Source organism: Salmo trutta, chromosome 12 (assembly GCF_901001165.1).
Source record: "Salmo trutta chromosome 12, fSalTru1.1, whole genome shotgun sequence".
Taxonomy (NCBI): Eukaryota; Metazoa; Chordata; class Actinopteri; order Salmoniformes; family Salmonidae; genus Salmo; species Salmo trutta.
In genome coordinates, this window is record NC_042968.1 from 21,267,074 (window position 1) to 21,280,928 (window position 13,855).

At 42.5% G+C, this 13,855-nt stretch overlaps 1 protein-coding gene across 4 annotated transcripts; it reads right to left on the bottom strand.

The window, feature by feature from the left end:
• Window positions 1-4,766: 4,766 nt before the first annotated feature.
• Window positions 4,767-11,393, bottom strand: LOC115203167 (interferon regulatory factor 8). Of its 4 annotated transcripts, none has more exons than XM_029767593.1 (9): window positions 11,205-11,393; window positions 10,756-10,929; window positions 8,842-9,025; window positions 8,453-8,553; window positions 8,101-8,209; window positions 7,474-7,521; window positions 6,957-7,361; window positions 6,644-6,759; window positions 4,767-6,100 (listed from the first exon to the last, which is right to left on the bottom strand). In XM_029767593.1, exons 2-9 carry the CDS (start codon window positions 10,927-10,929, stop codon window positions 5,903-5,905), a joined length of 1,335 nt encoding a protein of 444 aa, XP_029623453.1. In that variant the 5' UTR covers window positions 11,205-11,393; the 3' UTR covers window positions 4,767-5,902. The 4 variants fall into 4 exon arrangements, with proteins under 4 accessions (XP_029623453.1, XP_029623455.1, XP_029623454.1 ...); XM_029767595.1 differs by having other exon boundaries at window positions 8,462-8,553; window positions 11,205-11,392; XM_029767594.1 differs by having other exon boundaries at window positions 8,462-8,556; window positions 11,205-11,391.
• Between the last annotated feature and the right edge of the window lie 2,462 nt (window positions 11,394-13,855).

Sequence of the window (13,855 nt, forward strand, 5' to 3'; positions counted from 1 at the left end):
CAGGATTCATATGATACAGTATCATCCAATCATCAGCATGATACAGTAACTTAATAACAGTAGTTACAATACAGTATTCAAAATTCATCTCAATACAGTTAAGAAAGTGAAATACATATACAGAAGATAGTATGATTATACAAACATGTATAATATTGAACACAAGTGAGAGAAGAAAACAAAGTGTTTGCCACTAGATATGACTCTACCCACAGCTTTACCATGCATTGTTTCTTGTAAATGTTGTCTTTCTTAAAAAAACGGAAAAACGCTCTCATATGTCGCCTAGATGTTACTTTAACTGAATGAACGCAATTCTTGTTTCACATCAAAACTAAATAAATGGAAAACAGCAGTACAGTAAATGCTACTTTATGTTCTGCTTTTACATACGACTGGGCTCACATAGGGAAAATGACATATTTTTGTTTCCTGTGTGTTTGTGTGTCAATGGTGAATATGATGAAACAGGATGAGGGGATTCACAGACCAAAACATTGTGAGGGAAGAGGGTGGTGGTGGTGGTGTGTGAGGGAAGGGGCGGGGGGGGGGGGGTCATTGCTGACTCTACAGTCCATCTCAGAGACATCTTGACATTTTCAGAGAAGTAAGCAACAAATCTGGCCACAAAACCAAAAAGAGAAAAAGCAGATTTTCAAGGAAATACTTTGGAGAATAGTAATTCCTCTTTATTTCATCTTTAATTTCTTTGATGATTCTAGTTAGTTTGTGAAAGGCTGAAGTGTATGTCAGTGTCTCTAGATCTGGCATAATAAACTCAGCAATAAAAGAAACGTCCCTTTTTCAGGAACCTGTTTTCCAAAGAAAATTCTTAAAAATCCAATAACTTTACAGATCTTCATTGTAAAGGGTTTAAACACTGTTGCCCATGCTTGTTCAATTAAGTATAAACAATTAATTAACATGCACCTGTGGAACGGTCGTTAAGACACCAACAGCTTACAGATGGTAGGAAATTAAGGTCAAAGTTATGAAAACTTAGGACACTAAAGAGGCCTTTCTACTGACTCTGAAAAACACCAAAAGAAAGATGCCCGGGGTCCCTGCTCAGCTACGTGAACGTGCTTTAGGCATGCTGCAAGGAGGCATGAGGACTGCAGATGTGGCCAGGGCAATAAATTGCAATGTCCGTGCTGTGAGACGCCAAAGACAGCGCTACAGGGAGACAGGACGGACAGCTGATCGTCCTCACAGTGGCAGACCACGTGTAACAACACCTGCACAGGATCGATACATCCGAACATCACACCTGCGGGACAGGTACAGGATGGCAACAACAACTGCCCGAGTTACACCAGGAACGCACAATCCCTCCATCAGTGCTCAGACTGTCCGCAATAGGCTGAGAGAGGCTGGACTGAGGGCTTATAGGCCTGTTGTAAGGCAAGTTGCAGGCAATCTCAAAGCTGTGCGTTACAGGGAAGACATCCTCCTCCCTCATGTGGTACCCTTCCTGCAGGCTCATCCTGACATGACCCTCCAGCATGACAATGCCACCAGCCATACTGCTCGTTCTGTGCGTGATTTCCTGCAAGACAGGAATGTCAGTGTTCTGCCATGGCCAGCGAAGAGCCTGGATCTCAAACCTGTTGGATCGGAGGGTGAGGGCTAGGGCCATTCCCCCAGAAATGTCCGGGAACTTGCAGGTACATTGGTGGAAGAGTGGGGTAACATCTCACAGCAAGAACTGGCATATCTGACGCAGTCCATGAGGAGGAGATGCACTGCAGTACTTAATGCAGCTGGTGGCCACACCAGATACTGACTGTTACTTTTGATTTTGACCCCCCCTTTGTTCAGGGACACATTATTCCATTTCTGTTAGTCACATGTCTGTGGAACTTGTTCAGTTTATGTCTCAGTTGTTGAATCTTGTAATGTTCATACAAATATTTACACATGTTAAGTTTTCTGAAAATAAACGCAGTTGACAGTAAGAGGACGTTTCTTTTTTTATTTACATGTGTAGAGACCATTACATTCCATTACTACTGTAGTGTCTGTATGCTACCACCACAGCTGCTGATGTTAAATCGAAGTCTTGCTTTTTTATGATCATTTATTGTGGGAAGCCTCAGACGCCACAAGGTAGTGTTGCAACACAGGAGACATCACACTGCAGATACTGCAACTGTAGACAGAAAACATAGGCTCGTGCTTCGTGCATAACCACACTCTATCCCCCCATAACCAACTTTTCTCATTATAACTAGGGACAGCAGTTTTTCCTGACCGCTTGATCTGACCAGGAAGTCTGAGCTCTAGTTATTATTGTCCTGGCCAGATCACATAAGTAGAGTCAATAGGCCCATTCTATTCTTCTGAATATTAGAGACACAGGGTTAAATTAGCCTAGTCTCAGACAGGTCTTATTTGGGGGGTAGACTTGGTTTCCTTTGACAGTTTCTGATGGCTTGCAGTCAGTTCCTGCTCGTTGAAACCCTGTGGAGGGGTTCTTACAGAAGTGTAACACCTCTACCTGTCTGTGGGCCACACACGCACACGCACACGCACACACACACACAAATGTATCCGAGCCAGTACGGTAGTGTGAATCAGGCACAAGTCAAGTGAAATAGATTACCTAGACTGTTTGTGATGAGAGTGTGCGAGTGTGTTAATGACCTGAGAACTATAATATACTGCTCAAAAAAATAAAGGGAACACTTAAACAACACATCCGAGATCTGAATGAAAGAAATAATCTTATTAAATACTTTTTTCTTTACATAGTTGAATGTGCTGACAACAAAATCACACAAAAATAATCAATGGAAATCCAATTTATCAACCCATGGAGGTCTGGATTTGGAGTCACACTCAAAATTAAAGTGGAAAACCACACTACAGGCTGATCCAACTTTGATGTAATGTCCTTAAAACAAGTCAAAATGAGGCTCGGTAGTGTGTGTGGCCTCCACGTGCCTGTATGACCTCCCTACAATGCCTGGGCATGCTCCTGATGAGGTGGCGGATGGTCTCCTGAGGGATCTCCTCCCAGACCTGGACTAAAGCATCCACCAACTCCTGGACAGTCTGTGGTGCAACGTGGCGTTGGTGGATGGAGCGAGACATGATGTCCCAGATGTGCTCAATTGGATTCAGGTCTGGGGAACGGGCGGGCCAGTCCATAGCATCAATGCCTTCCTCTTGCAGGAACTGCTGACACACTCCAGCCACATGAGGTCTAGCATTGTCTTGCATTAGGAGGAACCCAGGGCCAACCGCACCAGCATATGGTCTCACAAGGGGTCTGAGGATCTCATCTCGGTACCTAATGGCAGTCAGGCTACCTCTGGCGAGCACATGGAGGGCTGTGCGGCCCCCCAAAGAAATGCCACCCCACACCATGACTGACCCACCGCCAAACCGGTCATGCTGGAGGATGTTGCAGGCAGCAGAACGTTCTCCCCGGCATCTCCAGACTCTGTCATGTCTGTCACGTGCTCAGTGTGAACCTGCTTTCATCTGTGAAGAGCACAGGGCGCCAGTGGCAAATTTGCCAATCTTGGTGTTCTCTGGCAAATGCCAAACGTCCTGCACGGTGTTGGGCTGTAAGCACAACCCCCACCTGTGGACGTCGGGCCCTCATACCACCCTCATGGAGTCTGTTTCTTACCGTTTGAGCAGACACATGCACATTTGTGGCCTGCTGGAGGTCATTTTGCAGGGCTCTGGCAGTGCTTCTCCTGCTCCTCCTGGCACAAAGGCGGAGGTAGCGGTCCTGCTGCTGGGTTGTTGCCCTCCTACGGCCTCCTCCACGTCTCCTGATGTACTGGCCTGTCTCCTGGTAGCGCCTCCATGCTCTGGACACTACCCTGACAGACACAGCAAACCTTCTTGCCACAGCTCGCATTGATGTGCCATCCTGGATGAGCTGCACTACCTGCACTTGTGTGGGTTGTAGACTCCGTCTCATGCTACCACTAGAGTGAAAGCACCGCCAGCATTCAAAAGTGACCAAAACATCAGCCAGGAAGCATAGGAACTGAGAAGTGGTCTGTGGTCCCCACCTGCAGAACCACTCCTTTATTGGGGGTGTCTTGCTAATTGCCTATAATTTCCACCTGTTGTCTATTCCATTTGCACAACAGCATGTGAAATTTGTCAATCAGTGTTGCTTCCTAAGTGGACAGTTTGATTTCACAGAAGTGTGATTGACTTGGAGTTACATTGTGTTGTTTAAGTGTTCCCTTTATTTTTTTGAGCAGTGTATATGTGTGGGTGTGAAGTGGAACTGAGAGTGTGGTGTGGGGGGGGGGTGCACATGTTTGCGTTTTGTGTAGGTTGTTCTTTTGTACTTGAGTGGTTTCTGATGAATAGAGATGAGAGAATAGCCCATTCTCTAGAAGTTGCCAGCAATAAGAAGAACAAATAATGAATCCCCCACAGAAAGAATGGGGAGATCACAATGACCTTTGTCTCTCTTCTTCTGCTCTCATCCTCGTCTCTCCATCAGCCATGTCTTACTCACTGGGGATGTCCTAGGCACTAGTTTCCTTCCTCTATAGAAAATGTTGTCTGTTGTTCCATCACTAATATACTCATTCACTCACTCAGACACCCGTGATTTCACTTGTGGGATGTAAGTTCACTTGTGGGATGCATGTGAAGGAGTATTGTGACAAGGAGCGCTACTGCCATGGAACAGTCGGTGGTGGCTAGTATGGGTACACTTCTCTGGAAGATGCTTTTTTAGGCTGTAGCTTTGAAAGTATTCAATCAAATACACACACACAGAAATAATATGTAATTTTACCATTTATTCTGGCCTATGGTGTGCTGAATAGTTTTAGCTGTGGTTTTCAAGCCATCATCAAAGTCTCAATCAATGATACTTTCAGTAAGTGACATCTTCATTAATATTGCTGTATAACAGCTCATAAATAAAATGCTAGCCAAATGAAGAGATTCACTGAAAAGTTTGAAATTTATTTCAAAGTTAGAAAAATTAATTCAGAGTAAAACAGTGGGCAGAATACGATAGTAAAACCTATCTATATCAAATACAATCCAAGCAATCATGTTGCTGTTAAACTCTCTCATACAGTATAAGAAAAATATGTTTCTACAGTACAAATAGAACAAATGTAAAAGTTAAGGATATTCTACATATAAAGAAAATAGGTAATCTGGTGTACTGGTACCTAAATGTCCTGCCTTCCTTTTAGTTATGCTGGCCCTTGGTTGTCCATGTTTAAATGTATATACACTCTGATATGATGGCGTATCGGATTGAATATCAATCAAATTTTCCATTATAAAAAATACATTAAAAGCAAGTGAGAAATCTGACAAACAAATCACACAAAAGCTAGTCAATCGATAGACACACAAATTCTAATATAACATTCAACACTTCAGGGTTTATTCAATCAACTTTACTGCTGTAGTAAATTAACCACGTTGTTTAAAAATTAATAGTGATGACCTTGATGATAGTAGGTTTACAAGACAGAATAGTTCAAACCACTATTTATTCAGAATTGTATTACATTTTAACAGTTTTTTTCTGGATTGGGGGAAACATGTGGTATACTTACTGGGGTGGTACATTTGATGAGTAAACCCTTTAATACCTTTACAGCACCATTTGTAATACGGTTGTATAGTACTTCCCTTTCTTGAAACGAAGTGCCTCTGTAACACCCAAGCTGCATAGCTTTGGGTCCTATCAGTTCACACCTTGCAAGTTTTGGCTTTGTTCTGATCCTCTATCCCATCTCTTTCTCCATTCATCAAAGTATGCCCTTGCTCATTGGCTCTGAAGAATTGAAAAGTATTGGAATGGTGTAAGCAAGGGCTGAAAGGTGTGACGCCATATGTCATGTCAATCCTTTCTTGTTATATCAATGAGGGGGAGTGAAGGAAGATGCTCTGTTCAGGCGGTGATGGGCATGTTGTCCCTGTAGCAGGCTGCCCTCTGGGGGGCGGTGTAGCTACACAGGTCCTGGTAGATCCGGGCCATCTGCTCCCCGGCATGCAGCTCGTCTGACTGGATCTCCAGGTTAGGACTGCTGTACTGGGAACGACGCATGCTCACCGCATCCAACAGCTGCTGGCAGTTCACTGGAGTGACCTGTGGCCGAGCACAGACAGAGAAAGAAGGAGAGAGGGAGAGAAGGAGAGGGGGAACTGTAAGCTCAGTCTGCCAGCTTCTGACAGTAGACTGGAGTGATCTGAACACAACCAGACAGGGAGAGAAGAAGAGAGGTAACTGTTAGCTCAGTTTGTATTTTTATGGTACACTCTTAGAAAAAAAGATGTCATCTAGAACCTTAAAGGGTTCTTCGACTGTCCCCATAGGGGAACCCTTTGAATAACCCTTTTTAGTTGCAGGTAGAACACTTTTGGTTCCAGGTAGAACCCTTTTAGGTTCCATGTAGAACCTTTTTGTAGAGGGTTCTACATGGAACCCAAAAGGGTTCTACCTGGAAGCAAAAAGGGTTGGGGAAAGCCCGAAGAACCCCTTTGGAACCCTTTTTTCTAAGAGTGTAGTGGTGCCCTTTTGACCAAATCACCTTGAAGACTAAAGTTACCTCTATTTACTCAAACCCATTCTGGGACTGTGCTTGGGGGATACCACATGTTTCAGTGATCCAGGGGATATAACCTCTGTTACCTGGACGATGATAAGTTTGCTCTTGGCTGTGCTGAGGTTATGAAGCTCCTCCCCGAAACACAGGGTCACAATGGGGTCAGGGGCGGGAAGCTGGCCCTCCTGGTACAGCTGGAGAGCTGGGACAAACAAAGCAGACAGAGAAGAACTTATTACACAGACAGAGAATGCTTCATCATAACTGCACACTGATGAGTGAAGGCATGTACTCCAAAGAGTATATGTCTGTCAGTCAAGAGTACATGTATTCCTGTCCTCTTCAGAGCACAACATCCTAAATCAACAACCAAAACAACATGAGTTCCTTTCTCCTCACCTTGGAGGAACCTTCCTGTGTCAAAAATCTTGACCACAGCATCTCTCTCCAGTTTGCAGGGCCCCCCAGGGCTGTAGTTGGGGCCCAATCCCCCGAGCCCGCTCCAGAACACACGGCTCTGGCACAGCCTCTTGATGAAGATGCCCTCGCGGTTGGCACGGACCAGCACACCCCTCTCCAGGTGGCCCAGGAGCTTGCGGGTGACATGGCGTTGGCGCTCAACTTCGATGAGTTCAGCGGGAGGGAAACAGACGTTCTGCAGGCTGTCTGGGAGACCGTAGGGGGACCTGTGCTGGACCAAGGGAGGCTGACCCGGAGAGATACGACAGCCATCAGCATGAGATGTCACCACGCTGTCCATCAGCTTCCCGCCATAGAAGAAGTTAATGATCATCTGGGAGAAAGCTGGAAACAGAGGGAGGAAAGTGCTGAGTAAGCCACCGCATTGTCTTCCATTAAGTCTCACAGAGGAATGGAAATAAATACATCTGTATTTAGAAATACTGAGGAAACATACCGGCATTGAAAGAACCCATCGGCGAGGGATCTTGATGCCCCGGGAAGACTGCAGGGTAATAAAAATAAAAAGATAACTGACTTTGTGGTATAGATGTTTTCTATTATGAAATTCAAACATTGCCTTCCTCTTACATATGCAGCATGCTCGTTAAGATGCAATGACCTTGAGTGACCGTGAAAAACATCTGACCCCTCTATCATGATTTGTCATTTCATCAAAAAATACAGCCCGTCAAGCACAACAGACTCACAGGCGGTGTGACCAAGACAAAAACACCTTAGTCAGCAAAGTGCTAAAGGAAATTAGCAAATCCTTCCCCCTCTAGAATTCTAGAATCATGTAAACAAGCTTGTGTTAGAAGCCATAACTGCAAGGTAATGTCGCAGTTTTGCATCGCTATAGATACGCAGTTATTTTTAAACGTATAAATCTCCACCTCTCACAAAGGAGGAACTGTAGCCTCATGCTGTAGCCTCATAGAACATACCACAATAATGCCCACTTTGATGCATGTATGAAAGTGTTTAAATGGACATGACACCACTGCATGTTTGCGATACTCCGCTACATTGGATGACACTGCTGAAGAGAAGAACCGTTGACTGAGTGGAGAAGGACCCTTACCACTGACGCTGCCCTGGGACCAGTACTCTGGGCTGGGCTGCATCCTACAGCCATCCTCCTGGGGAGAGTGGCTCCTCTTGATGATGCCAAGGTACTCATCACTGGAAGACTGACAATGGAATGACACACCATGCAATTAGTCTCTAATAACCATACATCAACAACCATACATATACAAGCTGCTTCAGAAACAGAAGAGGTAATAGTTGATAGTGGAGGATAGAGAGACAGAAAAGGAGGGAAAACTTGACAGACATTAAAACAAGAAAACAGAAAAACAGAGTGTGAAGTCGGTGAGAAATATAGACAGAAAGAGGAACGGAAGAAATGGATGGAAATAAGAAAAGCATACCTGTTTTACCTCTTTGATGAGCTCCTCCAGGTCTGCAGAGCTGCAGTCCATGTCAGTAGTGTCACCAGGGCTAGATGTCAAAGCTGCTGCTGCACTTTTACCTGCTGGAGCAGAGAGGACAGCATGGTTGTTAGTCTTATTATCACAGCTATTCTTTCTATTTACTACGGAAAAGGTTGACGGTCAAATGTAAATCAAGTTTTAGCATAAAGTTGTCTTTGTCCGGATTTCTGAGTTGTCAACTCTGATCAAGGCAACGTCCTGCTGCTGAAACATTAGTGACTTTTAATAAATCATTTGCATTGGCGCAATTTGACTCTACATCCATTCAATACAGGTGTTTCTAATGTTTATTATTCTAATGTCTCCACAGTGAAATATGAACTCACTCTTCTGCTCCTCCTCGGGGACGATGCGGTACACCTTGTAGGGCTCAGAGATGTCCAGCTGGGACCTGTCTCCCACCTCCTCGAAGTCAGGGCTCTTATTGAGGGCACACCGCAGCCTGGTCTTCCATGTAGCAGGCTCAGCCTTCTCCCCCTCCTTAAACTTCCCCTTAAACACAGCCCAGGCCTGCAGGGAGGGAGCAGGTGCATTAGAACGAGAGCCATAGTAACATACATCCAAACATAACACATACCTGCTGGTGCTATCAACAACATGTTGTATTGAAAAAGGTCTGGAACTGAACGATAGAGATTACAAAAGTCCACGATGAATCCATGCATAGAAGTAATTACAACTCAACTACTTTGATAGCCAGAATACAATTAATCACATGATAAATACAGGTAGGTTACATAAAACAAAGGTATTAGATTTTCAATGTAATTTTTCTCTGCTTGTCTTATTATGACCATGGGCTCTATTTTAGCTGGCTCCAAGGAGGCGCAAGTGTCAAATGCAGATTAGTTTGCAATTTCATCATGTAAAAACTGGTACACTGGCATTTTCCAGCCCTAACGCCAGGTTCTGCAATTTACCTGTCTAAAATCAGCTCGCTTGCACTGAGGTAGGAGGGGTGGCAATATTTGAGGTGTGTCCTTAAAAACAAGCGCAAAAGTGACAATTTCATGGAGCGCAAATGGGAAGTTTTAAGACTTATTTAGAAACATAAAAAAACGATTGCTTTCATTTAGTTTAATTATATATATTTTTTCATGAGCATAGCCTAACCTCCCCTTATTCAAGGCTGATTTAGCAGCATTGCATAGATGCATATTTTTTATCCTGGCCATTATCCAAGTAGCCTATGGATAAAGGGGTTTTAAATGGTCTGCTGAGAGTGCGTAGAAATATTTTGGAGGTTTTCGCCCTCATGCTTTTTCATTTTTCACAATTCACATACAATTCACATACCTACGTAGTTCATTTCGCTTGTTCAAGTATCCATCCTCATCTCCACAGAGTGCATTTCATCTGGTTACCAAAGACATGCTCCTCCAAATGTATTTACATTTTTGAGTCCTATAATGCATTGTCAAAGGTAGGCCTAGGCTATATTTTGCTTATTGATAACGTGCCTCACACATACAATGCGATTTGCGGGAACCTAGTATTTTTTATTTTAGGAGAAGCGCGAGGCGTAAAGACATGTAGGCTATAAGCTAGGCTCATTGAAGCCAATTACAACACTGGTGACTGACAACATTGCAAACATAGGCTATTGAAGGAGTATTGAGCTAACTCTTTTTTTTTGCTGTTGCTATTACTCATTACTGTAGCCTATGCTATTTAATGAGCCGTAGTATCAATCCACAATGGACCAGCAGGAATTGGAGTAGCTGGCAATGCAAAGATCATCAATAACCTACAGAACTTGAGACAACTGCATGCATTATTAAGCCATGGAATGCGTTGAGTGGCCAAGCCCTTGTCACACCTACAACTTGTTTATTCATCAAAACCCAGCCCTTTCGTGCCACTGCCAGCTATTGTGCTTATAATTCTGGCTGTGAAAACAGCAAAAATATTTCTGACACACCCCCAGAACAAAATATACTGCCAGCACTTAGGTTTAGTATTGTGTTATGTTTGCCCCATGACTCATAGATCAACGTATTGTCAATTATGTCATCATACTCTGCAATTAATGTGTAGCCTACAGGTGGTGAGAATGTGTTAGTTAAACCAACAAAACGTAATTCACACCTGCTCTATTTGTAGGCGCGGAAAAAAAGTGTGTTATATGTGCCTCTCCAAAAGTCGTGCGGAAGGCTACACATATCGGTGATCTAAATATGCTCTCAAAATCCACCGCTATCAACACAATCCTCGTTTGAAATTTGTGTCAATGAACCTACCTTGAAGATAGAAGCGTCGACCTCCTGGTTGTAATCCTGCTTCCCAGCATGTTTCCAGGGGATACGGAACATAGTGCGGCTGTCGTCCTCCCAGACCAGCCCCGGGTACCGGCCGCTGTGGATCTGCTCAACTAGCCACTGTTTCAGCCTCCGACCGCCCGGGTTTACTGACATCTGTCATAAACATTCATAAGACATGTCACTGTATGAGCTGAACGTTTGTTTTAAATTTATGCTTGTTTGTGATAATTAGGAACTTATTTCAAGAGAGAGCGAGACAGATATAGAGGGAGGGGGGGAGAGAGAGAGACAAAGAGAGCAAAAAGTAAAACAAGATAATAATGGTTTATTATTTCAAAACAACTATCATTTTGTAATAGCCTACGTTTTTATATAGGTAGCAAAGGGAACACGCTTGAAGAGTTTAAACAAAGACAACTAAATCTTACCTTTTGTTTTTGTATCGATAAGTATTTTAGATATCCTTGAGATATCCTTCAAATAGCTTATTGACGACTATTGTTAAACCTTAATGCCAAGTCGATGTCTCAGCGTCAATAGAATAAGTCTTTACTCGCATAACAGTTTAATATCTTCTTTCAGATGAATGAAGCATTGACTGCAAGCTGATTGGACGGATGCGTTTCATTTGTATCCAATAAGGTTTGGGAAATACTTATAGACAACCCAATCCGGAAGTCTTGTTCTTCGACGCAGAGGCATTTACAAGAAATCATCTGACAGGAGATATCGTAGGGTCTATGCCACAGTTGGCTACAGACGGCGGGGTATTGAACAATCCTGGATAATAATTAGTAAAGGATAAAGGGGATTTCACAGCGTCATAAAATACATTTTACTGTAAAAGTTGGCCCAACAGGTATTGTTCGTTACTAAAACCCCACTTGTGCAGGTTTTACTACAGCTTAGGCTACATTCAAACATAATGTAGGTGTAGGCAGGGTAACTTTCAGGTTGACTATGGTTGACTGATATGTACGCTGAAATAGATGCAATTATAGTGTTTATCATGTTACCATGTTAATTCGTTTTTATTTCGTGAGAATAAGAGGGTAAAAAAAAAGTCTCTAATGCCAACATGCTTGTTCATAGGCCTTATACTGAAAGGACTATACACTGAGTGTACAAAACATTAAGAACACCTGCTCTTTCCATGACATTTACTGACCAGGTGAATCCAGGTGAAAGCTATGACCTATAATTGATGTCACCTGTTAAATCCACTTCAATCAGTATAGATGAAGGGGAGAAGACCGGTTGAAGGATTTTTAAGCCTTGAGACAATTGAGATATGGATTGTGAATGTGTGCCATTCAGAGGGTGAATTGGCAAGACAAGATATTTAAGTGCCTTTGAATGGGGTATGGTAGTAGCTGCCAGTTACACTGGTTTGAGTGTGTCAAGAACTGCAACACTGATGGGTTTTTCACACTCAACAGTTTCCCGTGTGTATCAAAAATGGTCCACCACGATTCATTTCCATTTTAAAAGCTTCTATGAAAATGTATATAAATCAGAATTAAACAACAGTTGAACTGATACTATAGCCTTCTTAGACTCAACAACTCTGAAGCAAGACAAAAAATAATCACTAAAAACAGAGATAACCCAAGAAGAAATATTAGATACTGTTAAAATGGTCACATGGAGACAAACACCAGGAATGGATGGCTTTCCCAAAGAATTCTATTCAACATTTGGTGACAAAGTAGCCCCAATATTTACACAACTGACAACACATGTTACTCAAACCAGTACTTCCTAGTTCCATGTATCAAACAGTTATTTCAGTTATATTAAAACCAGGAAAATTTGGAGAGTCCTCTGCTGATTATTGACCCATAAGTTTAATAAATTATGACAAAATATTAAAACTTCTAAACAATAGAATGGCACAAGTCTTATCAGACTTGATGCATATCAATCAAACAGGGTTTATTAACTTACAAGCAAATACGAGAACATGTTTCAGTTTAATACATTATGCAAAAAAACAAAATCTAGATTTATCAGTGATGGTTGTTGATGACAAAAAGACTTTCAATCGTCATGAATGGCCTTTTCGATTAAAAACTTTGAAAGCTTTCATCTTTCCAGCTGTAATAATACATTTAATAAAAATGTTGTACAATTCTCCTGAAGTAAAAATACACACAAATAAAACTATCTGACAGGGATGTCCCCTCTCCCCCACCTGTTTGCACTGGCAATTGAACCGCTTGCAGAAATAATTAGACAGGACCCAAACGTAACAGGTGTCAGTATTGGTAAACATGAATATAAACTAATCTTATTGGCAGATGATCTCTTGATGTACAGTTGAAGTCGGAAGTTTACATACACTTGGTTGGAGTCATTAAAAAAAAAATTAAACCACTCCACAAATTTCTTGTTAACAAACTATAGTTTTGGCTAGTCGGTTAGAACATCTACTTTGTGCATGACACAAGTAATTTTTCCAACAATTGTTTACAGACAGATTATTTCACTTATAATTCACTGTATCACAATTTCAGTGGGTCAGAAGTTTACATACACTAAGTTGACTGTGCCTTTAAACAGCTTGGAAAATTGCAGAAAATTATGTCATGGCTTTAGAAGCTTCTGATAGGCTAATTGACATCATTTGAGTCAATTGGAGGTGTACCTGTGGATGTTTTTCAAGGCCCACCTTCAAACTCAGTGCCTCTTTGCTTGACATCATAGGAAAATTAAAAGAAATCAGCCAAGACCTCAGAAAAAAATGTGTAGACCTCCACAAGTCTGGTTCATCCTTGGGAGCAATTTCCAAACGCCCGAAGGTACTATGTTCATCTGTACAAACAATGCAAATATGCAAATATAAACACCATGGGACCACGCAGCCATCATACCGCTCAGGAAGGAGATGCGTTCTGTCTCCTAGAGATATACTTTGGTGCGAAAAGTGCAAATCAATCCCAGAACAACAGCAAAAGACCTTGTGAAGATACTGGAGGAAACAGGTAGAAAAATATCTATATTTACAGTAAAAAGAGTCCTATATCGACATAACCTGAAAGGCCGCTCAGCAAGGAAGAAGCCACTGCTCCAAAACCGC